General features: G+C 38.6%; 1 protein-coding gene across 2 annotated transcripts in view; it reads right to left on the reverse strand.

Annotated features, from left to right (window-relative positions):
• Positions 1-471: 471 nt before the first annotated feature.
• Positions 472-22,269, reverse strand: part of CSTF3 (cleavage stimulation factor subunit 3) — a 66,960-nt gene continuing 45,162 nt past the window's right edge. For both annotated transcript variants that reach the window (XM_026512156.4, XM_048213660.1), the window contains exons 4-21: positions 20,524-20,556; positions 20,033-20,130; positions 18,662-18,728; positions 18,544-18,578; positions 18,332-18,458; positions 16,182-16,259; positions 15,247-15,409; positions 13,066-13,175; positions 12,562-12,678; positions 12,230-12,304; positions 10,524-10,667; positions 10,070-10,172; positions 6,412-6,481; positions 4,799-4,994; positions 2,552-2,705; positions 1,813-1,907; positions 1,607-1,667; positions 472-1,182 (exon numbers count right to left, since the gene is read on the reverse strand). In XM_026512156.4, coding sequence (XP_026367941.1) covers positions 980-1,182; positions 1,607-1,667; positions 1,813-1,907; positions 2,552-2,705; positions 4,799-4,994; positions 6,412-6,481; positions 10,070-10,172; positions 10,524-10,667; positions 12,230-12,304; positions 12,562-12,678; positions 13,066-13,175; positions 15,247-15,409; positions 16,182-16,259; positions 18,332-18,458; positions 18,544-18,578; positions 18,662-18,728; positions 20,033-20,130; positions 20,524-20,556 — 1,929 coding nt within the window. In that variant the 3' untranslated portion in view covers positions 472-979. The remainder of the gene's footprint in view (positions 1,183-1,606; positions 1,668-1,812; positions 1,908-2,551; positions 2,706-4,798; positions 4,995-6,411; positions 6,482-10,069; positions 10,173-10,523; positions 10,668-12,229; positions 12,305-12,561; positions 12,679-13,065; positions 13,176-15,246; positions 15,410-16,181; positions 16,260-18,331; positions 18,459-18,543; positions 18,579-18,661; positions 18,729-20,032; positions 20,131-20,523; positions 20,557-22,269) is intronic.

The raw sequence follows: 22,269 nt of genomic DNA on the forward strand, positions 1-22,269 counted from the left end.
GTAGTATTTCTAGAAAGGAGTCAAGAGGAGGTAATGTTGCTGACAAAGAGCGAAACCCCATTTGGGGACTTACCATTTAATGCTGTCTGTGCACAGCTCCCGAGGAACGTGTCCCTGAGCGCCGAGTACCTTCTGAAATATATGTGTGGGAACAAGACAGCGGGTGGTTAGAGGAATCCCCACACACTGCTTTTAAGAGACACGAAAGGGGCTATATCTGCCTCAGATTAATTGGGGGGGAAGTACATTCATATTTGAGGATTTCTAAAATGTTTAATTTGCCTCTTACAATTAGATCCCTCTGTTTTCGGTTAGTACTGAGACCAGGAGAGGACGAGTCGGTAAGTGCACATACAGTAAATACAAGATGACTTGTCTTTGTATCGGCATTTATTTTTAAACGGTATTGGCTGCATAAAGTAAGTAGCTATGTTAAATAAATTCTGAATGGAAGCAGCAGGAGGCATGACATTTTTGAGATCCCTTTATTTTTTTTTAAAGGATTGTTTTAAAATTTTAAACTACAAAACCGATTCCATACATTCTGCCATAAATAAAAACAAACAATAAGGCAGGACTCTACATAAGCAAACTGAGAACTGTTTTCAGAAAATGTGATAAAATGCTTTACAATCATAAGCCATCCAGTTTTTAAAATAAAACTGTGGAAAACTCACAAATCTTCAAGCGGCACATACAAGACACCCTTGAAGAGGGAACAAAATGTGGTTCTGCCATTTTGTGCTGTTCTCACATTTTTGAAAACCTAGTTTTGCTTAGAGCACAGGTCTGGTCCATATTCTAAAATTCACACAGGTTGGTTTTTTTTCTCAAGAACCATATGATAGAGGCACCAATGACAATACAACTTTGTTTCCAAGAACCTTGTAACAAAGCATTGTCTCTTTTAAACATATGACTTAAGAGGCAAAAGGGAATCCTGGAGAAGTTTTCTTCCAGAGGCAGCTTGGAGCCCGCTTCACCGAATCCGCTTCTGCTGCCGCGCTCTGTAGATGTCATGGACAGGGGGGACGACCGCTCCCTTTTCTTCGTCGTCATCGGAATCCTCGTTGGGCCTCTTGACCGCCTTGGTGAGTACGGCGTTGCTCTCCACCGGCCCGTTCCCCTCCACGGCCAGCTCCGGGGCGCCCCCCGTGATGATCCGCACGGCTTCCTCCACAGCTGCGCAAAGCACACGGAAAGGACTGTTGGGGGGGTGCTGCCGAGTCCGCTCCGGGGAGAGACTCTGCACGCGCATTTGGGACACCTCGTGGCTGATTTCAGAGCCTACTATTTGGCAGGGCAGGGGAGGGCAGTAGTGATACTACACTATTAAAGGAAAAGACAACAGCGGGTCTTACAATGACTTTCAGAAGCCCCGTGTACTAGTGCGTGTTCCCACGAAAAGATCCGCTTTTGTGGTTTTACTCAGTGGCGTTAGAATGTGAGCGAGCCTCTCTGTACCAAAGAGGGTTTGATCACCCTGAGGCTTCACTGTACTGCAAGATGGCTAGCTGGATTTGGAAACTTCAGGGGCAAAGAATAATAATCTCCTGCCTACGGGACCGAGTGAGTTCGGCCCTAAAGTGGAGCTTTCGTCACTTACTATTTGGTATCTTGCATCTTCGGAAAATTTCCATCAGTTCATCCACTTGTACAAAAGGACCCTATTTTGACACAAAAAAATTTTAATCCCCAATAATCTGACAGGTTAAAATCACACTACTTTTCATTTTCCGTGAGACGAGAAAAAGCACACGATTATTATAACCCCCAGAGCAAGTATTATCCAGAAACTAATAGTAAACAAACCTGGAAGCAGATGGGAGGAGGGAGAAGTTTCATTAGAACGACGGCTGCAGGCGGCACTGGGAACACGCCCCCAGGAACAGGGTGTAAGCCGGGTGCTGTGACACAAGGAGAAGGAGGAATCAGGATGGAAGAATTTCTAGACAGAGCTAAAATCAGAAGTAATTTATATAGAGCGTTCTAGGTCTGTGTTGCTTTGTTCAGGACATTTTAAGTTGCTTTTAGTGCTTTACAGGTTTGACCAACTGAAGTGGAGGAGACAGAGCCGCCTCACCCCCAGGGCCGCTGGGAGGCAGAAAAGGAAACAGTCCAGGGGCAGGACTTCAGTCAGTTTTTGTCAAAGACCATTTCTAAGCTTCATAAACCATGTGTTCGGCAACCCTGTTTAAACTCAACAGTATGTTTAATCATACGGGCCTTGTTCAAATAGGATCTAGAGGGACTACTCCCCGTTAGTAAGTGTAAGTAACACCAAGCAGCGTCACCGACGTGAGCGCCCAGTTGTACGGGCAATTTGTACGAGCAGCATTTCTGCCCAAACGAGTCACTGGAATCTGGATCGTTGAGGGTATTTTTTTAAAGACATTCTTAACTTGCTTCAAAGATTATAGCCAAGTCACTTGTCAGAGTGACCCTGAGTCTAATAATTAACCTGCAATGGAAAGGTCACATCACTCCCCCCCACCTCTGGGTTAAATCAACAAACAGAGGTCTCAGTACTGGATCTAAAGTCATGGCTTACGTGCTAAATGGCGTGGCTGAAATGGAATCATCTGCTGAGTGTCTGGTTTAGGGTATTCTGGTTTTCTATCCACTTCATCTTTCAGAACAGGCACTATAGAAGGAGCTACAACTGGGTCTGGAATTATAGCTGCTAGCTTAGCACGGGAGACATCCTGAAAATGCAGAACAGAAGAATCCTAAACCTGAAAAAGGGACTTGAGTATAATTGTGCAATTCTACAATCTTGAGGATACACTGTGAATAACTGGGTTAAAATCACAGAAAGAGAACTGAGAGGGAGAAGTCAGAAGTGACGGTAAAGACTGTTACAAACACTCAACCAGGAAAGCCGCACGGCTGTCGAGGTGGGCACTTCATAACCTCCCCTAACCCTGCTCAAGCCTTGTTCGACCCCGTGCTGCTGGGTAGCACATTTGCAAGCTTTTTTTGAGTAAATACCTGACTGGGCACCAGGCAGAGAGTGGGGCAATTTGTGAGAAAATTTACAATTTCAGATATTTTTCTGACCCTTCCCTTCCACTAGAATTGAACAATATCAGTTTCTTTAAGTGAAGCTGGGTTAAGTGAAGTCCCACTTCATGAAAGCTAAAATAATCACTAAACTAGTGATTACAATTTTGTTAATGAAATAAATTATTCCCAACATATTGGTTCAGGGAAGAAAGCCGCACCATTTGTCCAGACAGTTCTAGCCATTTATTCCCTCTTTGATGAGGCAAAAAGTAACCTTTCCATTTCATAGAAGGGACTGAAGCTCAAAGAGATTCTGATATTTCCAGTAAAAAGTAGAGGAGACTGGGAGCACTGGCCTCTGACCACAAACCCATCCACCATCCTCTTTAGTTATCAGCAGTGCCTCACCAGGGCTGAGAACAGTTCTCCCAGGCAGGTCAAAAGGGACAGTTTGGCCACCTACCAGGAGGGGCCCTGCCCCAGGGGAGTTCCTCTGCTGCAGGCGCTGGTGTCTGTCTGTCCAGACCCAAAAGAGCCCCTTTTGCCATCATCAAGGTAGAAGAACATTTCCCTTTCTCAAAATTTGCTCATAGGCGGTTGGTGGCAAATGTACGAGTAGGCCCACTGGGAATGGCTTTGTTCCTCCCCCTCTCATGTTTTATATACATGGGAGTATATTTAATCCTTTTCCCCCAAAATAGTTGAAATAGAAACAGAAGAGAGAGAATTCATATTTAAGTAGTAGTACAATGGAAATAGTAAGAGCTCTATTTTCATTAATCTCCATTTTCATGTTGGCGAAGTTGAAATAGTCCTTGCCAGTAACTTCACACAGGGGTCTTAAAGGTCTTCTGCTTCTCATTGAGAAGTTAAACTAGAAGCTGAACTTAATGATCCCTGAGCAGTCGCCCCTAGTTCTAGAATAGGAAGCTGGGGCTGGCACAGAACTGGGGCTTCCATCAACGAAAAGGTCTGAAGATCAATATGGGTCATTTTCCCCAAACATTTAAATCTGGTTCACACCAGACCAGTGAGACGCAGGCCAGAAGAAGATGCTGAGGAGAAGATGGTCAAGAGCATCCTCATGCTGGTGGCTTAAAGGGACCAAGCTAGGATCTTGTGGATATGGCTTCCCTTCGGATTTCCATCTTGGTCTTTGTTTTCATGACACAGGGAAGAAAAAATCAAGAAACGATAGAACAGTGTTTTTCTCAGCAAGGGCTATTTCTGGAGCTTCATAAACATTAATCTTTCCCTGTGGCCTGAACAGTTTCAGGGGCCAGATTTCTTTTAGGACTCAGTTGTCTATATAGAGGCGCTCCATCCCAGATAAGCCCCTTTCCTCAAGCGCCCCCTGAAGTACTGTTTCAAGAGATAAATCCCTTCAGGAACCTTATGGACTTATTAACAAGCTGTGAGGCTTCTTCATTATACCTACAGGAGCTGCATTTGGTTTGAGATCTGTCAAAACACATTCATCAATTTTAAGAACTATTAGAAAAAACATAATACCTGAAATGACATTTTTCCTTCCTTCCACAATACCTTCATGGGCCCACCAGACAGAAGATACAGGGCTCTGGCGATTTCAGGGGAAGGCCGAAAGTGTTTGTTAAATCTCACTCTAATTCTCATTTTGTTCAGTACTTTTGATACTCAGTGTTTCATAAACTCAAGGAAAATCCCTCAACTTTTTTCCTGTTTTCTGAATTTGCTTTAGAGGGATGTGTATCCATAAACTATCCTAAAACACGGGAAAAGTAGGGACACTACACACCTCTCAAGTACATACCTTATAACCAAGTGCTTTTAGTTCGCTTGCTGAGCAAGGATATAAGTCCATGAACTTGTATCTGTCCACCAGTAAAGCTGTTTCTTTGCCTTCATACTCTTCTTTGAATGCCGTAAACCGTCTTTTCTCCACTTTGAGTATGCTAGCTAGATCACCGATGTTACTTTCGAAAGCTAGAAATCGGGCCCAGATTTCTCTGTAATAAATACGAACAGTACTTAATCACTCTGGGTTTGGAACAGGGAGTCCATTTACCAAAAAAGCCTGAAGTTCTCTCCTCCCTTTTTTTAATTAGAAAAAGCTTTTTTACAAACTGAGGACTTCAGAGGGGAGGGGGGTAGGGGAATGGGATAGACCGGTGATGGGTAGTAAGGAGGGCACGTATTGCATGGTGCACTGGGTGTTACACACAACTAATGAATCATCGAGCCTTACATCGGAAACCGGGGATGTACTGTATGGTGACTAACATAATATAATAAAAAATCATTAAAAAAAAAAAAAAGAAAAAAAGAAAAAGCTTTTTTAATTAAGATTTCCAAACTACAGGACAGTATAACAAATACCTACAGATCATCATCATTACCTAGATTTCATCATTGTTAATATTTTGCCATATTTGCTTCATCTTCCTTTTGCTTAAGTATTTGAAAGTAAATTATAGATATCAGAACAAGCCTTTTTTTGAGATTTTATTTAGCACATCTTCCTGTCCCCTTGTGGTAAGAGACACATGTACCTTAAAGAGGGGTAAACTCTGGGTGAAAGAGCTGAAAAAGGAACACATACAGACTTCCAGTTTCTCCTGAAGAATGTGGCTTCACCATTTTGTTTAGTGGCATGAATTATTATGTGGAACACATTCTTCACGCAATATATGAATAAAAATATATCCTAAAACCTAACATGATTGCTCTTTTTTTCCTCATTAACATGGATTATTTGGGACATATCTGTACCTCAGAACTGTTGTGACAACAGCCAAAATTAATTCTCTGAGACTCTACTGAAGTGTCACTAAACACCTCTGCCCTAAAGTAACACACTGAATGCCTACTGCATACCCAGAATAGAACTAGCACAAAAAGCCTACGTTGGCAGACATTACTGTTACTCGATGAGATAAGGTTTGGAAAGGTTATGAAATATATCCAGGGTATAATCGACTGAGCTGGAATTTGAACCCAAGACTCCAAAGTCTCATTATTTCCACCGTATCACTATACCGTGTTCATCTGTTTGACAAAACTGACAGAGTCAAAAACATAAACCAGGGATGTAATATGTCAAACAAACTTTCAATATGTAAGAGTTTTTGCCCTCGAGTAAGGTAAAATTTTCATAACTTTTATTTGTTCATATCAGTTTCTAGGGCATAGTAAACTAGGAAGATATATTAAAACAATAATAAATGGCTAACACGTCTCTCAAAACAATTTTACTCAGTATACAAACATTCCAAAAAAAATCTTAGGCAGGCATTTGTAAATTAACCTTCAAGAGAGAAGGAAAATTTCTCCTGAAACTTACAAACAAACGTTCATCCACAGATCACAATTCAAGTATTAAAGCTACCATCAGAACCCGACCAACAAGTTTTCCCAACAGCTTACCCAGACTTCTCAGGAGGAAGGCTTCCAGAGGTTAAGACTCGTTCAAACAAAACTCGGGTATTATTGTCCTCTAGGATATAAAAAAAGATTTTAAATATTGAAAAATTACATTTTACAATCAACAGTGTATTTACACGTGTCGTCTCGTTTAATTCTCACAAAAATCCTCTGCAGAAAGGTAACTATTTCCCCAGTCTTTATAGATGAGTTAACCTGGGGTTCAAAACGATTGAGTTGGGGATGCCTGGGTGGGTCAGTCCATTAAGCGTCTGCCTTTGGCTCAGGTCATGATCCCAGGATCCTGGGATTGAAGGCCCGCATCGGGCTCCCTGCTCAGTGGGGAGCCTGCTTCTCCCTCTCCCTCTGCTGCTCCCCGTGCTTGTGCGCTCTCTCTCTGACAAAATCTTTAAAACAACAACAACAAAAACAAACGACTGAGTTGATCTGGCTGTTACTGAGCTGGAACTAGAAGCCAGGTCTTTTTACCTGTAGTTCAGCCCTCCTCCTGTATAGACTGCATTTACGTCAGACCAGTTATAACAGTGTGATATCTGCGCAAGGTATCCCACTGGCTTTTTATCTTTTTTTAAAAAATATTTATTTTCTTATTTGAGAGAGAAAGAGAGCATGAGCGGGGTGAGGGGTAGAGGGAGAAGCAGACTCCCCACTGAGCAGGGAGCCCAAGGGGGACTCAATCCCAGGACCCTGAGATCATGACCTGGGCTGAAGGCAGACACTTACCGACTGAGTCATGCAGGCGCCCCCCCCACTGGCCTTTTAAAAATAATAAAAATTATATATCTGCTGATATTGTGTCAGACGACAGTTTTAAAATACATGGAATGTGATGGATGGCAAGCTCAAATTTATATATAGGTGATTTTCTTATTTTGCATCACCAGGACTACTCTCTATATAACTAAATTCTTATATAGGTACAATTAAAATTTAAGTCTTGGGAGGTCCCCTGTAGTGGAAGTGGGAAAAATGTGACACTTCTTCCTAAGGGATCTATTAAAATTTAAGAATCCAGCAGTACATTTACTAACAAGCCTTGAACTGTGTATTTTAAACGGGGGCATTTATGGTATATAAACTATTCCTCAATAAAGTTGTTTAAAAAAAAAATACAGCAGAGTGTTGGTTTTTATTGCCTCAGGGTAGTTATTCGGTGTTTGCTATAGTCCCTACGCAAAGTTAAACCAAGAGATTAAATGTATTGAACCAAAGATAGCACCCTATTCATGGCTTTCATCTTAACATATTGTACTTCAAAAAATAAGTAAATCTTGTATTTTATTCTTTTGGTTTAACCCAAGCTTTGCTCCAGACACACTTTCTACCATTCCACATAACTTCCCCACTGCTTTACATGCTGTGTTCTCTACCTGGAATAAATGCATTTTCCTCTATCTTTTCCTGGCTAACTACTGTTCGTCCTTCAAGACCCGTCTCATGTTGCCCCTAGAACGGCACTGTCCAACAGAAATATAATGCAAGCTGCATATATAATTTAAATTTTCTGCTAGCCACATTTAAAAGAGTAAAAGGTGAAATCAATTTTAATGTATTTTATTTAACCCAAAGATATCTAAATTATTTTGGCATGTAATAAGAAAATTAAGATATTTTACGGTTTTTTTTTTTAATTTTTGTACTGACTCTTTGAAATCTGGTATGTATTTTACACTTCCCACCCCATCTCATTTTGGCCTAGCCACATTTCAGGGGCTCAATTCTTAGTGGTCTAGTGGCTATCACAACTGCACAGCACAGCTCTAGAACTTAAACCGTACTCTCTTCACTGTGCTTCAAAGTAGTTCATTCAGGGCTCTATTATAGCAGCACATTTTTTTTTTATGATTGCCACCATCATCCTAAGTAGTTAACATTTACAGTATGCATACGACATTCCATGTATAAGTCAAACACATGCAAAAAGTCATCTAAATCTCTCAACAATCCTATGAGAGGCACTCTTATGACCGTTCTGCAGATGAGAAATGGGAAACAAGATTATATACCTAACCCCAGAACTCACACTACAACTAAGCACCAAACAATGATGCAGTTATGTTTACACACCCGATTCCCCCATGAGAATGCTCTGAGAATAGGAATGGAGTCCTATTCACCTTCGTATTCCCAGACTGCAGTAACCAGAAGGTACTGAATAAATGATGAATAGATGGGTAGATGGATGAACAAATGAAAGAACTGTGTAAAACACTGATTTTTGGAAGACAATGCTGATATCAGATATCTGCATTTTTAGAATAACATACTAGTAACTATTCTAAAAAAAAATACAGCAAAATAATTTGCAATTGTTGAGGAACTTTTTTTTTTAAGGAACATTAATTTTTTTTTTTTAAGATTTTATTTATTTGACAGACACAAGCAGGGGGAGTGGCAGGCAGTGAGAGGGAGAAGCAGGCTCCCCACAAGTAGGGAGCCTGATGCGGGGCTCGATCCCAGGACCCTGGGATCATGACCTGAGCCAAAGGCAGACACTTAACCGACTGAGCCACCCATGTGCCCAAGGAACATTAATTCTATAAGAGAAAAATTTTTAATTAAATGCTCTGTCTCATTTTTCAGAGTTAAGTCCTTTTCCAGAGTGTAAAATCACTAAGCTAAAATACCAAATCGTATTTAAGTTTTATTCTTTTCCACTACATAGGTATAAAGAATGCTATATTTTTTAAAAGTATCATTCAAAGCATTGCTATATAGCTGTGATATCTCACTCATTTACATGGCACATAATTGTACATTTTTTCTTTCTTTCTTTTTTTTTAAAAGATTTATTCATTTGAGAGAGAGAGAGAGAGAGACAGAGAGAGCACAAGCAAGGGGAGAAGCAGAGAGAGAAACAGACTCCCCGCTGAGCTGGGAGCCCAACATGGGGCTCGATCTCAGGACCTGGAGATCATGACCTGAGCTGAAAGCAGATGCTTAACCATCTGAGCCACCCAGGCGCCCCTGTACATTTTTTTCTGAAACCAACTTTTATACCAGATCATTTCAAAAGTCAAGAAATTACATGTACTGGACTACAGGTAACTAGACTAAATGAGACACATACATACATATACATTATAGGAATCCCCCAGCTCAGTGCCTGGTATAAGGTCAGATATTAGTAAAAGACGGCCATTATTATTACAACAGGATAGAGAAATAAAGATGGTAATAAACATAATGTTTCTTTTTGAAATCTCTTCCCCAACAGCCTCCAAGCACTTCACTTTACTACTCGGGCATCTTTGAGTTTTGGTGGCTAGATATTTGTTGTCTATTCCTCCACCCCCACCCAGGAAATAAGAGATGATTTGCCCAGAGTCGTCAGAGACGAGCATGAGTGACTCTTTTTCCCAAGGCTGAATTTGTGGCTTTATCCTACTGGTGATGGGACTTCACTGAGGAGGTATTAAAGACCATTCTGCAGAGTCAAAAGCATCTACCATTACTCAAATACAAATTCATGGTGGAGGCCACAAATATTTCCTGAGTGCCTATTAGTGCCTGGTTCCAGGGTGACAACAGAATTAGAAAACATTTGAGAAAGAAAGAAACCCAGCAACATACATTCAGAGAATGATACTGATGGTTTAGTATTAATTACATAACCATTATAGATCTAGAATTGACTTACCATTGAGGTGAGAAAGATAGTCAATATAGGCCAAGACATATTCTGGAATGTCTCCATATTTCTTTAGACCCAGCTCAAAAATCTTAAAGGCAACAGATTTGTCCTAGAAGTAGAGAGGAATGTACTGATTTCTATGAAATGTCAGACAAGATACTCAAAACAATATTAAAACTAGGACACCTAAGTAAGTTACATTAAGCATTAAAATGGAAATTAAAATCATATTAAGTAAAAACTGCTGAGTTAAAAACCAGGGTGTTTAATAAGGCATAAATTAGCCAGCAGAGGGGATCTGGACGATGCTCCATATACTTTTACACAGATACACTTAGACTTCCTTTATGATCCGGAGCAATTAAAACTTAAGGACAGAAACTAGGACTACCTTTCTTTTGATTAATGTATCTCAGATGAAAGAAACTATTTTACCTTTATATTCTATTTCGGCACTTACCTTACTACAGTAATACTCCATGAGTGCTGCAGTGACATAGACATGGTGGCGGGTTCTGGTATCTTCTCTTGCTTTTTTAAATATCATTCTTCCAGATTTGATACCTTCTGCTCTTCTTGCAAATTTCATATATTGGATATATACCTATGCAAAAAAAAAAAAAAAAAAAAAAAAAAGCATTTCTTTACTACAGATTAGGGAGAATGTGATCCCTGTAGCATCCAAAACAGTATCACCTCATTCCCATACTAGTATGTTTCCCATATAAGAAAACAATCTTGAATACCCGAGATAGCAGGAAGTAAGCTTATAGATAGTGCTCTATTTAAGTCCATAAGCAAATTTTTTCTGGTATTAAGGATGCATGCAAATTAATTTTTTAATGCAAATGAATTTTTAAAAATTGATACATAATTCACATACCACAGAATTCACCCTTTAAAGTGTACAATTTAATGGTTTTTAGTATATGCGTGAGGCTGTACAATCATCACTACTAATTCCAGAATATGCAATTAAATTTTAAGGAAGGAATAAAAGTAAAACTACTAGAAACCTTCCATTAATAAATGCCAATACCTAGAAACGCAAGATTTAATCTAATACAAGCATGTTTAATATGTTTAACTTTACATTTTCTTCGTTTAGTGCTTTAAAAGCCCACTAACTCTATTTTTTCAAAGATCATATAATGTAACTTTACTGATAAACTATTAATGAGCCATTTTATACTCAGCACCACAGAGTGTCCAATACATGATAAGTATGTAATATTTGTTCGATGAATAAATCTTTCCGGACTAAGAGTAGAGTTCTGATTTGCCCAGTTTTGACAATGTCAAACTACCTTACCCAGTTTTGACAGATGGATGGATGAAGGGATGAATGAACTATGAGTTCCTTGAGGAAAGAGATTTTCTCTAACTTGCCATTATACTTCTGGAATCTAGCATGGTGCACGGAGCAGTTTGCTACATGAATTTTGAAATGATGAATAAATGCAAGCAATGGGAACAGTGGAATCCCAACACAAACAAACAAAAAGCAGTATAGATTTGACTTGAGGCAGAGGTCCAGGGCCGCATACACTGGCCTGTCCCCCTCCCCTCTGGGTGAAAGATCTTCATTGCATTTTTACAGAAACTCAGGGCTCTGAAAACCACTGTTATGGAGCAGAATTCAGGATAAAGTGAGCTCCTGTCCAATTCCTTCCCAGACTGTTGGCTTCTCTTGTTTCCATTTATTTAAAAAGAAATATTTATTAGGCAACAATTATGTGGCATAAATGACTTTACACCACGATCATGAGGAAGACGTCAGAGAAAGTACCACTGCTTCATACTGCTGCATTTAAAAAAAAACTGAGGGGGCGCCTGGCTGGCTCAGTTGGTAGAGCGTGCGACACTTGACCTCAGGGTTGTGAGTTCAAGCCCCACACTAGGTGTGCAGCCTACTTAAAATAAGTAAAATAGTAAGAAAAGAAAGAAAGAACAGATCAGTAATTGACCAGGAAGGGGTCACATGAGGGAATTTCTGTGAGGTGATTGAAGCGTTTTGTATCTTAATTGTAATGGTGGTCCCATGACTCTATGTTATCGGTCAAGATTCATAGAAGTATGCCAAAAAAAGTGAATTTTAATGTATGTAAATGAAAAATCTTTGTTAAAGCTGACTGCAAAGGTGGTAAGAGACATAATGTTACTCACCAAGGTGGGGTCAATATCCTCAATTGCCAGAAGTCTGTTATATATACTGTGAACTTTCTCGTACTTCATGCGACTCTAAGGTGGTAGAGAAGAAGTGGATATAAATATACATTCATAAACAAGCAGGATTTGAGCTCTGAGGAATCCAGAGGCTGCACCCAACAATGGCACCTGCTTTGAGCATAAATATATAATGAGCTGAGGACTAATAACTGTTCATTTTGCATCATCTCTACTAAAACCAATATGCCTGGCAAAGAAGCAGCCAGAAAAAAATTTAGTCCTGTAGTAAAAAATCCAATTATAAGAAAGTTCTAAATATGGTTACTGACCTCTTCGTAATCTGCATACGCAAAATAAAGAAGCATATTCTTCTTTAATAAAGTGCTTATGGCTCTTTCATATATGTTAGCAGCTTCATCACTAAATAACTTGGCGTTATTCATATCCTAGGAGAACAAAAAAGAAAGTTCACTCTTTAATAATTTTCATACAGCTGAAAGAGAATGAAATAGATACTCTCATATATACATATGGACACATATGCATTTCTGGATTCTAAAAAAATTCCAAAGACTTCTTCCATATGTTACTTAACATACAGAAGAATCATGCAAGTATTCTAAATGGTTCATCATTTTAATAGATTAAAAAACAACCCCTATATTTTAATTCTAAGGTAGCCACATATAACAGTGTCACTAAGCTTTATATTGACATAAGAGTCACATTTTCAACACCTATACTTCATCACCAAAATTCAGTGTTATGTTTTTAGCAAACTATTGCTCTATTAAAACCATGAAAAGGCCAAACGTTGGGAGAGGAATACTCACCCCCTTTTCCGCCAGCAGTTTACTTGACTGCTCAAGATACTGGGCAGCTTCATACCAAATATCAGGGTGATGGCCCAGTACAAGCAGGCACTGTTCATAAGCAAACATAACTAGGGAAGACATTCACAACATTCAATTAAAATAAATACTATTTATGAACTATCAGTACAAGCATCACTATTAACTTAGTAGGCTAAAACAGGGCCCTCAATAATGAATGATAATTAGAAATAAAAGCTGTAGTGATTTCTGGAACCACTATCCACCCAAGCCCCATCAAATCAAATTAGTATTTACTGAACACAAACTATATGCTAGGGAATGTGAGCGATACCCTCTGTATCAGTGACTAAGACTTTCTATACTCAAGGAGCCTGCCTGTGTTGGGCAGGTATCACGAAGGCAATTATAAAAAGCAATCACTATTATGAGGAGGAAAGTGCAGTGCACTCTTGAACTTGCAGGCGCAGAACTTAGCATAGTTTAGGGACTCAAGAAAGGCTTCCCTAAGGAACTGACATCTAAAGCGAAACCTGAAGAAGGGACAGAATCTGGTCAGATGAGAGAGTAAGGGGAGCTCAGGAAGGAACAGGGAACATGGTGTAGGCAAGGAACACTATCTGCAAAGGCTTATAGATAAGAGTAAGACAAGACTGAGGAATTGTTTAAAGTTCCAAATTCTAGTTCTGACAGTAGCAGTTGTTTCTATCAGACTAACTCTCCTGAAAATAAAAATCATAAACCAAAAAATACATGAAACATATTTAAAGGCATGGGAGACAGATCAAAAGAAACCAATGGCCAAGACAGAAACCAAAGAACATTGAACCCTTAAAAAATCAGAACCACACAGGGTAAGACTTTTCCCCTCAGGGACACATCACTGTGTGTATAGTTCTGGGATAGATAGATCTCAAGTCAAATACTGAAGTCTTGCTGGCTTGAGGCAAGTAACATTGCATTCTGAGCTATGAGAACAGGTAGAAAATTAAGGGGGAAAATCCCCCCCAAAGAGAGAACCACAGAGGATGGAGCCTGAATATCTGAGCATAAATGCCCTCAAATCTTTAGCTGGCCTCCAACATATACTTACACAGGGAAGAATACAAAGAGCTCAAGTGGAAAGCAAAGCTGGAAGGCTGACAGAGCTGTATAGGTTTCTCAGCACCTGCCCACTGTAATGGAGATCAAGTTTAGAATCTGAGTCCCATCAAGTTAGAGGGTCTGGGCAAACACCTTGAACTTCCCATTTTGTTTAAGGACTAAAGACTTTGTCCCAGGACAAAGAGATTTACTGTGAAATTAAAAGCAAAACTAAAACAGATCCATCCTAACAAGGTCCAGGTGATCTTGTCAGTAATTTAACTCCCTGCTAAAATGAAACTCAACATTTTTCAGAGGAAGATGACAGAACCCAGTCTTTACAATGTATCGTTTGTACATTTGTATAATGTCCAAAAGAAAAATTTTCAATGTCTAGACTCTGACAAAACAGGAAGATGTGACCCACAGTCAAGAGAAAAAGGAACCAACTCCATGATGGCCCACATGTTGGAAATCAGCAAATGAGGACTTTGGAACTACTGTTATAGATATGTTCAAGGATATAAAGAAAAAGATGGTAATAAACCCAGAAACTCAATAGAGAAATGGAAACTATAAAAAAGAAACTATAAAAAAATACAATATTTTTTTTAAAGTAGACTCCATGTTGGGTGTGGAGCCCAACATGGGGCTTGAACTTATGACCCTGAGATCCAGACCTGGACACTTAACCAACTGAGCCATCCAGGCCTCCCTTTTTTTTTTTTTTTTTCCTTAAGTAGGTACCACACCCAGTGTGGAGCCCAATGCGGGGCTTGAACTCATGACATTGAGATCAAGACCTGAGTTGAGATCAAGTTGGAGACTTAACCTACTGAGCCACCCATGTGCTCCCCAAAAGTTCTTGAATGGAAATTTATAGAATTGAAAAGTATAATATCTGATGAAGAATTCACTGGATGGGTTTAACAGCAGTTTGGATATGATAAAACACAGATGGAGATAGATCTATAGAACTTATTGAATCTGAAGAACATAAGAGAAAAAAAAGACTGGAGGTAAAAAATAACTTATGGGATAATATCAAGTGGCTGAACATACATGTAACTGGAGTCCCAGGAGGGTTATTCTTGTTACCTCTTTTTGTGATAAGCGTCTGATCTTCTGTACGAAGAGGGTTGCTCTTTTCCCATTGTATGTATTTCTTCCACATATCCACCTGCTGGGCTTCTTGGGGAGTATTCTGAGGAGGCACTGAGGGAGCATTGCGGTCCAAACCTTTCATTACTGTCTCATATTCCTAGATAACAAGCATTTAGAATTCTGCGGTGAGCCTAGGAACAACTCAGATATATGGAATGGAGTTGATCCATTTGGAATACTTTGTTCCAAATGCCTATTTTCCCCAAATACCACTTTGTTAATGTAATCTAAAACTACCGAAGAGCAGGGAGAAAGATAACAGAGGGTTACTTACCGAAGAACAGGTTCCCAGGTCTGAGTGAACAGAACACCCCTGGGCCCTCTCTGCAGGTGATCTAGGAGGTCACTCTCCAGGACAGAGGAGTTGACAGAACAATATGACTGATGATCTGGTGGCATCATTATTGCCATCTTTGGAGAAACTGTCTGTCTTTTAAAATTTCAATAGTTTGTATTTCTAGGCTATCTTCCCTACTTCTAACAGTGTCAATGAATGGAAAGGTATGCACGTAAGACAAAAATCTGGCCCTGAGAGCTATGAGACCACAAAGCAGTACAGTATTCAGGTGTGTATGAGCACACTGGAGGAAAGCATAAGAACTACTTCACCAACTGTAGGCAGAACCTTGTCTCCATGTCCTGTTCAAGTATTTTAATAATTTCTTCCAAACTTGAGTTATTCTATTTTTGTCCTTCAACATGTGTGTAAAGAGGTATTTCATTTCAAATATATCTGCTCAGATGATGAAATTAATTGTCATTGGTTAAGACTGCTAATAATTGAAAATGTCAAGAAGAACACCAAACAGGGAAAGCTCTTGTATAAACAACATACTCATCAAAAGAAGTGAACTGTTGGAATTCCATACCTTTGCTACACGCCTAGCATTCATATAATCTCGACTCCTATCTTCAATCATTTTCTTAGCTAAATGAATATTGATACCCTAGGAAAAAACAAAGAGAAATGTATATTATTTTAAAATTAAGTATGTTTTAATATTAGCACAATACAGTTAATTTGTGCATTTACGAAATCATTTAAAATTCTAAATTTTAAAAGATTTTGTTAATAAAATAAAGGTCAATCACATTACATGCTTCAGGGATCAAGGAGGATCTGCTTATATCTGTTAGGGGCTGGTAGTAAGTCTCCATGTATCAAGAATTTCTAAAGATAAGGAATGATTTAGAAAGGGTCTATTATGCGGCGCCTGGGCAGCGCAGTGGTTAAGCATCTGCCTTCGGCTCAGGGCGTGATCCCAGCATTCTGGGTTCAAGCCCCACATCAGGCTCCTCCACTAAGAGCTTGCTTCTTCCTCTCCCACTCCCCCTGCTTGTGTTCCCTCTCTCGCTGGCTGTCTCTCTCTGTCAAATAAATAAATAAAATAAAATAAAAAAAAGAAAGGGTCTATTATTTCATATAAAATTCTATTAATAAAAAATGCTATACAGATTCATCAGGGTGAATAGCCAGCACTTTGCTTTAAAAGCCCTTTTCTAACTAGGTCTGTGTTAACTTTTTTTTTTTTTTAAGATTTTATTTATTCATTTGAGAGAGAGAGAGCATGTGTGAAGGGGAGGAGCAGAGGGAGAGGGAGAAGTAGACTCCCCACTGAGCAGCGCCCCCCCCTCTCCCCCCCCCCCCCCCCCGGCCCCAATGCGGGGCTGGATTCCAAGACTGAGAGATCATGACCGGAGCCGAAGGCAGAGGCGTAACCAACTGAGCCACCCAGGCGCCCCAGGTCTGCATAACTTTGAAAATAAATGCAGAAGTAGCATGGAGATATAAATGTTATCTTTCATACTTAGTAGTTCTCAAATAGAAGTTCAAGCATTCCTGTTCTCCAAGACCCTTTAGGGGGTCCAAGGAAGTTTCTAAGAGGCTACATGATGCTCAATATCATAACACTTTGGATTTAGAAGCAGATATGAAAATGTTCTATTAAGCAAGGTAGAGATTTATAAATATATAAAACCAGACCACTCTTCTCACTAAATTTTTTCTTGTTTTGGAAAATACAGTTTTTTAATGCTATTTATGTTAAAATGTTAGGAGTATATTATTGCGAAATTCAAATGAATTAAAAATTTCTTGGAAATTTCTCAGTTTTAACCTCAATATGCTAAATACTGATAGATAAAAGTCACATTAACATTAAAAGTTCTTTGTAGAGTTCAACAATTTTTAAAATCCCCAAACCAAAAAACTTGAGAACAATTTCTCATGCCTATGAGGGAACAGTTTCTTTTTTCTTTTTTTAAAGATTTATTTATTTGACAGAGAGAGAGAGTGAGAGAGCACCAGCAGAGGGAGCAGCAGGCAGAGGGAGAGGGAGAAGCAGGCTCCCGACATGGGGCTCAATCCCAGGACCCTGGGATCATGACCTGAGCTGAAGGCAGACACCCAAGGGACTGAGCCACCTAGGTGCCCCGAGAGAACATTTTCAACACCCTATTACATAGTTCTTGCCCATCACAACGGATATATGAGAAACCTTCTTTTAACGATACAGCTTATTTGGCATGTATGTTTATATATATGAGCTGATTAGCTCAGCTGCTTAAAAAATATGCCAGTGAGACAAAGATCTTGGACTGTAGCCCCACTGCAAGCCAATAAATCACAGCACTGTAACTACATGAAAGACCTGCAAGGCAACTGATCATTACTACCGGAAACAATTCTAATAAGGTCCCATTTCATAAGAGATGAATGACAATGTGTATGTATGACTGTGTGGATATGGTTTAGCATTGAATATAAGTGGTTTTGTATGAATTATAATTTCTCCTAGTAGTAACTCAGTAATATTAGAAGACTCTCAAAACCTGACAAAAACTTTAGGGGTAGTTCTCTGATTACAATCAGTATAAAAACAGACCTGTGTAGCACTAATATCCAGGTACCTTATACTAGAGAGGCTAGAATCCATAAATCCGCAATGCATAAAAATTAAAAACAAACAAAATTAAAAATGGCCTAGTTATACTAATGAACTACTCTGGCCTACTTTACCTCTTCATACTTGTTATAGTCTCTCCAGAGTTGTTCAATGTTGATCATTGGATTAACACAACCTCGTTGATAAACTCTTCGGACAGCTGTTATTCTCTGATTTTCTGCATAAGATCCAACAGCTTCCCTGGCAGTGGATTAAAAAAATGCCATCAATTATATTATAGTTAAAGCAACTGTCACATGAAAAAAAAAACTGTAAGAATACTTACACGCCTTTTAAGAAATTGATGTAATCCACCCAAATCTAAGAAATAAAATAAAATGTCAGTATCTTTCTTGATATTTTCAAATTTATTAAGTATATATATGGAAAAAATTTAACTCTACCTGATAAGACATAATTTCCATTCCAATTTTATCTAGTGCAAAGTCATATGCTTGAGCCATTTTTTCTCTGAAAAAAATGTGAAAGACATGTTTGCTTATTTTTGAGATTTTATTATTTTTTAAGGATTTTATTTTAAAACAATCTCTGTACCCAACGTGGGGCTTGAACTCACAACCCCAAGATCAAAAGTCACATGCTCTACCATCTGAGCTAGCCAGTCACCCTCTTAAAGATTTCGTTTTTAAGTAATCACTACACCCATTGCGGGTTTCAAACTTATAACCCCGAGATCAAGAGTCATATGCTCTATTGACTGAACTAGCCAGGCACCCTGAAAGACATGTTTTTTTAAAAACAAGTATTTGTTATTAAAATATATCTACAACTAAAACATATGGGGCGCCTGGCGGGCTCAGTCGGTGGAGCATGTGACTCTTGATCTTGGGGTTGTGAGTTTGAGACCCATATTGGATGTAGAGATCACTTAAAAATAAAACCTTTAAAAAAAAAATAAACCAATCATAACTTCTGATCATATGATCAAAACAGCATTTGAACCTTTGTATAAGCAAAAATGTAAAGATTTCTAAGTATATAAAGTAGTTTTTTGTGTTTAGTTTGTCAATGTCATTAATTTATATACTTTATTTTACCTACTGTTTGTGAGCTTATCAAAGATAAAGCCCCTGTTTCACTTATCCTTATATCCTTTCGATTGCCTAATCTTACATGTAGCAGATTCAAATGTGGAACTATCTGTTCTCTGATTAAGGAGGTAAGTTATGTCTGAAGATGTATCAGCTCTGAAGGAAAATTTAGGAAGAAAGAACTTCCTCTTCAACATAAGATAAAAGATAATGAGGAAAAGGAAATAAAGATAGAATTCTGGTTATAGAAATAATTTGCTTGTTTGTTATACACAAGAATAGCTACTTGAGAAAGTCCATTATTGAGTTTCCGTGAAGATGGATCCGCGGGTGTAAGTCAAGTGGGGAGTTACACTACGAGAGAACTGTCAAGATGCCTTTGAATACGTAGGCAGCACGCTGCATTGTAAGCTGCCAAGAGTAGTGCTATGACAAGTAATAAGACACTTTTTATGAAGTTTGACAACAAGCCTGCCGACGAAGTGATCTGGTGTTGCAAATGTACAGTGTTTCAACATAGAAGAAGGGCTTGGGTGATTCAATTCTCCAGAATAAGACTTTCTTTGAAGCACGTGTTCCGAGTTCTACTGACTTCGCAGAGAACCCTCACTTTCTGAATTCTTAAGTCTCTTCTCCTCGGAGTAAAGAGAAGGTGTGAGTTTCTGTGGGATTGACTGTGTGCCTGGAGATGACCTGCATTCTTAAGATCTTGTTTTAACTTACTTGTAACTTGGCAGTTTACCCTTGGTCTCTCGAACATATGAAAGATAACACTTCCATAAATCAATGTGCAAAACCTTCATAAGGCATCTCTGAAATAGCTATAAATACAAAAAATATTATCAGAATCCACAGTTAAATAAATTCCACATGTACATGGGCAAAATTGAACATCAAAAAAACAAATTCAGCTGTTTTCATGAATTTATCTTCTTACAGATAAATGGTAAATTTAACAAATCCCTCCTATTTTCAGTTTAGATAATCAAAATCATTCTGATGATTTTGGTCAGTGGAGTATAAATATTTTCTTTTCCAAAATTTTTATTATGAACATCTTCAAGCATACAAAAAAAGTTGAATAAGTACAATGAACTCCTATATAATCACTACCTAGATGCAACAATTGTTACCATTTTACTATATTTGCCTATATGTGTTAAGTCCTAAGTTAATTTCAGCATAAAATTCAAAATATGTTTATGAGGACTCACCTTTTCAACCTTGTCGTAATTTTTAGCTTTTATCTGAAGAGAAATAGAGAAAAATACAGAATTAACATTACTGTTTTTTAAGTATTAAAACACCATGCCAGAGTTTTTTGACTAATCTTGCATCCCTACACTTATGCCTTATGTAAATAGATTCTACACATACAGCTTTTCATACAATCATTTATGTTGAAATTTTATAAATTCCAAATTTTGTAAAATTATAGTTACAAGGAGGATGCAGAAATATATACAAGACATAGCTGAATAAAGCTTTATGTATCTACTGAAGACAAACTTTACTTAAAGCTTATTTTCCCTGAATAGCTACTACTAGAACAAACCGAGTATGGTAGCAAAAAGATTTGCTAACTTTGACTACAATTAAATTTTAGTCACCCAGTCAACCTACTATATTCTAGGCATTGTGGTAGGAACTGTAGCTACCACAGTGAACACGACATGTACAGTGTCTACCTGTGTCCTCAGAGGACTTAGAATTTTATGGGGAAAAGAAGAGCCAAAATGGGGGAAATATAGGGTGCTCTCGGTGCACTTAGGGGGAGCATAAAACTCAGACTTGGGGATTTGCAAAAAACTTCCTGAACAAAGTGAAGATGTCAAGGATGAGGCATTAGGCTGGTTAAGGAAGGGAGGAGTTATTCCAGGCAGGAGGAATAACATGTGCAAAGACCAAGGTTAAATATTATTAGATACCCCTTTCTTTGAGTATTTTCATCAGATGATACGTGGATAATTTGGTTCGAGAAATCTTGGCTTGTGGTCCTTTTCTCTCTGTAGTATATATAAATTTTCTCAGTTCTCTGGCTTAAGGTGATATAGATGAGAATTTTGATGACAGACATTTTTTCTTTTGCTGATAAGTTGCTCTTTCTCTCTGGAACTTGTAGGATTTCCTCTTGATCTTCGGAATTCACAAATTTTATGAGGATATGCCTAAGTTTTGCACTTTGAGGCAGCTCAGTCAGGCTCTGGAGTCAGACGTCTTGGGTTTACACTGACTATCCGCTTAACCTTTTTCCTTATCTGAATAATGGGGACGATGGTACCCATTTTGTAAGGCTGTTAATAAGGACTCAGTGAGTTAATATTAAGCCATTGGAACACTGCCTGGCAAAGTGAGCACATAGTAATTGCCATTTATTATTCTATTAGCACAGATTCTGCCTGGAATTCAGCATGCCCTCTGAAGTTACAGATACAGGTATCTTTCAGCTCAAGAATTTTTAAAAAAATTACTGCCTCTCTTCCATCTGTTTTTTTTTTCTTTTAGAACTCCTATTATACACATTAGATCTCCTTGTTCTATCCTCAAAACCTATTATTTTTACCCTGTCTTTGAATTTTGGTCCAGGTTTAAAACTATTTCTTCCACTAGATTTTCCAGCCCAATAATTAGGTCTCCATGTTACCATTCTCTTCCATTTGACTTACTGCTATAATTAGTTCAAAAATAATGGGTTTTTGGCTCATTTTTAAAAAATACTGTACTTTCAATATCATGTTGTTCATATTATTTTGTTGAAGTTATTGTTTCTCTCCTCTATTTTGTTAGGGGCCTGTCCCAACAGTTTTAGTTAGCACTCCTTTCTTGTTGCTGGATCCTTAGAGGCGTAGCTGTTTTTTCTGTCTATTCACTGAAGCTCAGTGTTGGCAGACCTGGGTAATTGACCCTTTCTATACCATAACAGCTATGTAGCAGGTGTAGACAGCAAATAGGCTGTTCAT

The sequence above is a fragment of the Ursus arctos genome, unplaced genomic scaffold (genome assembly GCF_023065955.2).
Source record: "Ursus arctos isolate Adak ecotype North America unplaced genomic scaffold, UrsArc2.0 scaffold_23, whole genome shotgun sequence".
Taxonomy (NCBI): Eukaryota; Metazoa; Chordata; class Mammalia; order Carnivora; family Ursidae; genus Ursus; species Ursus arctos.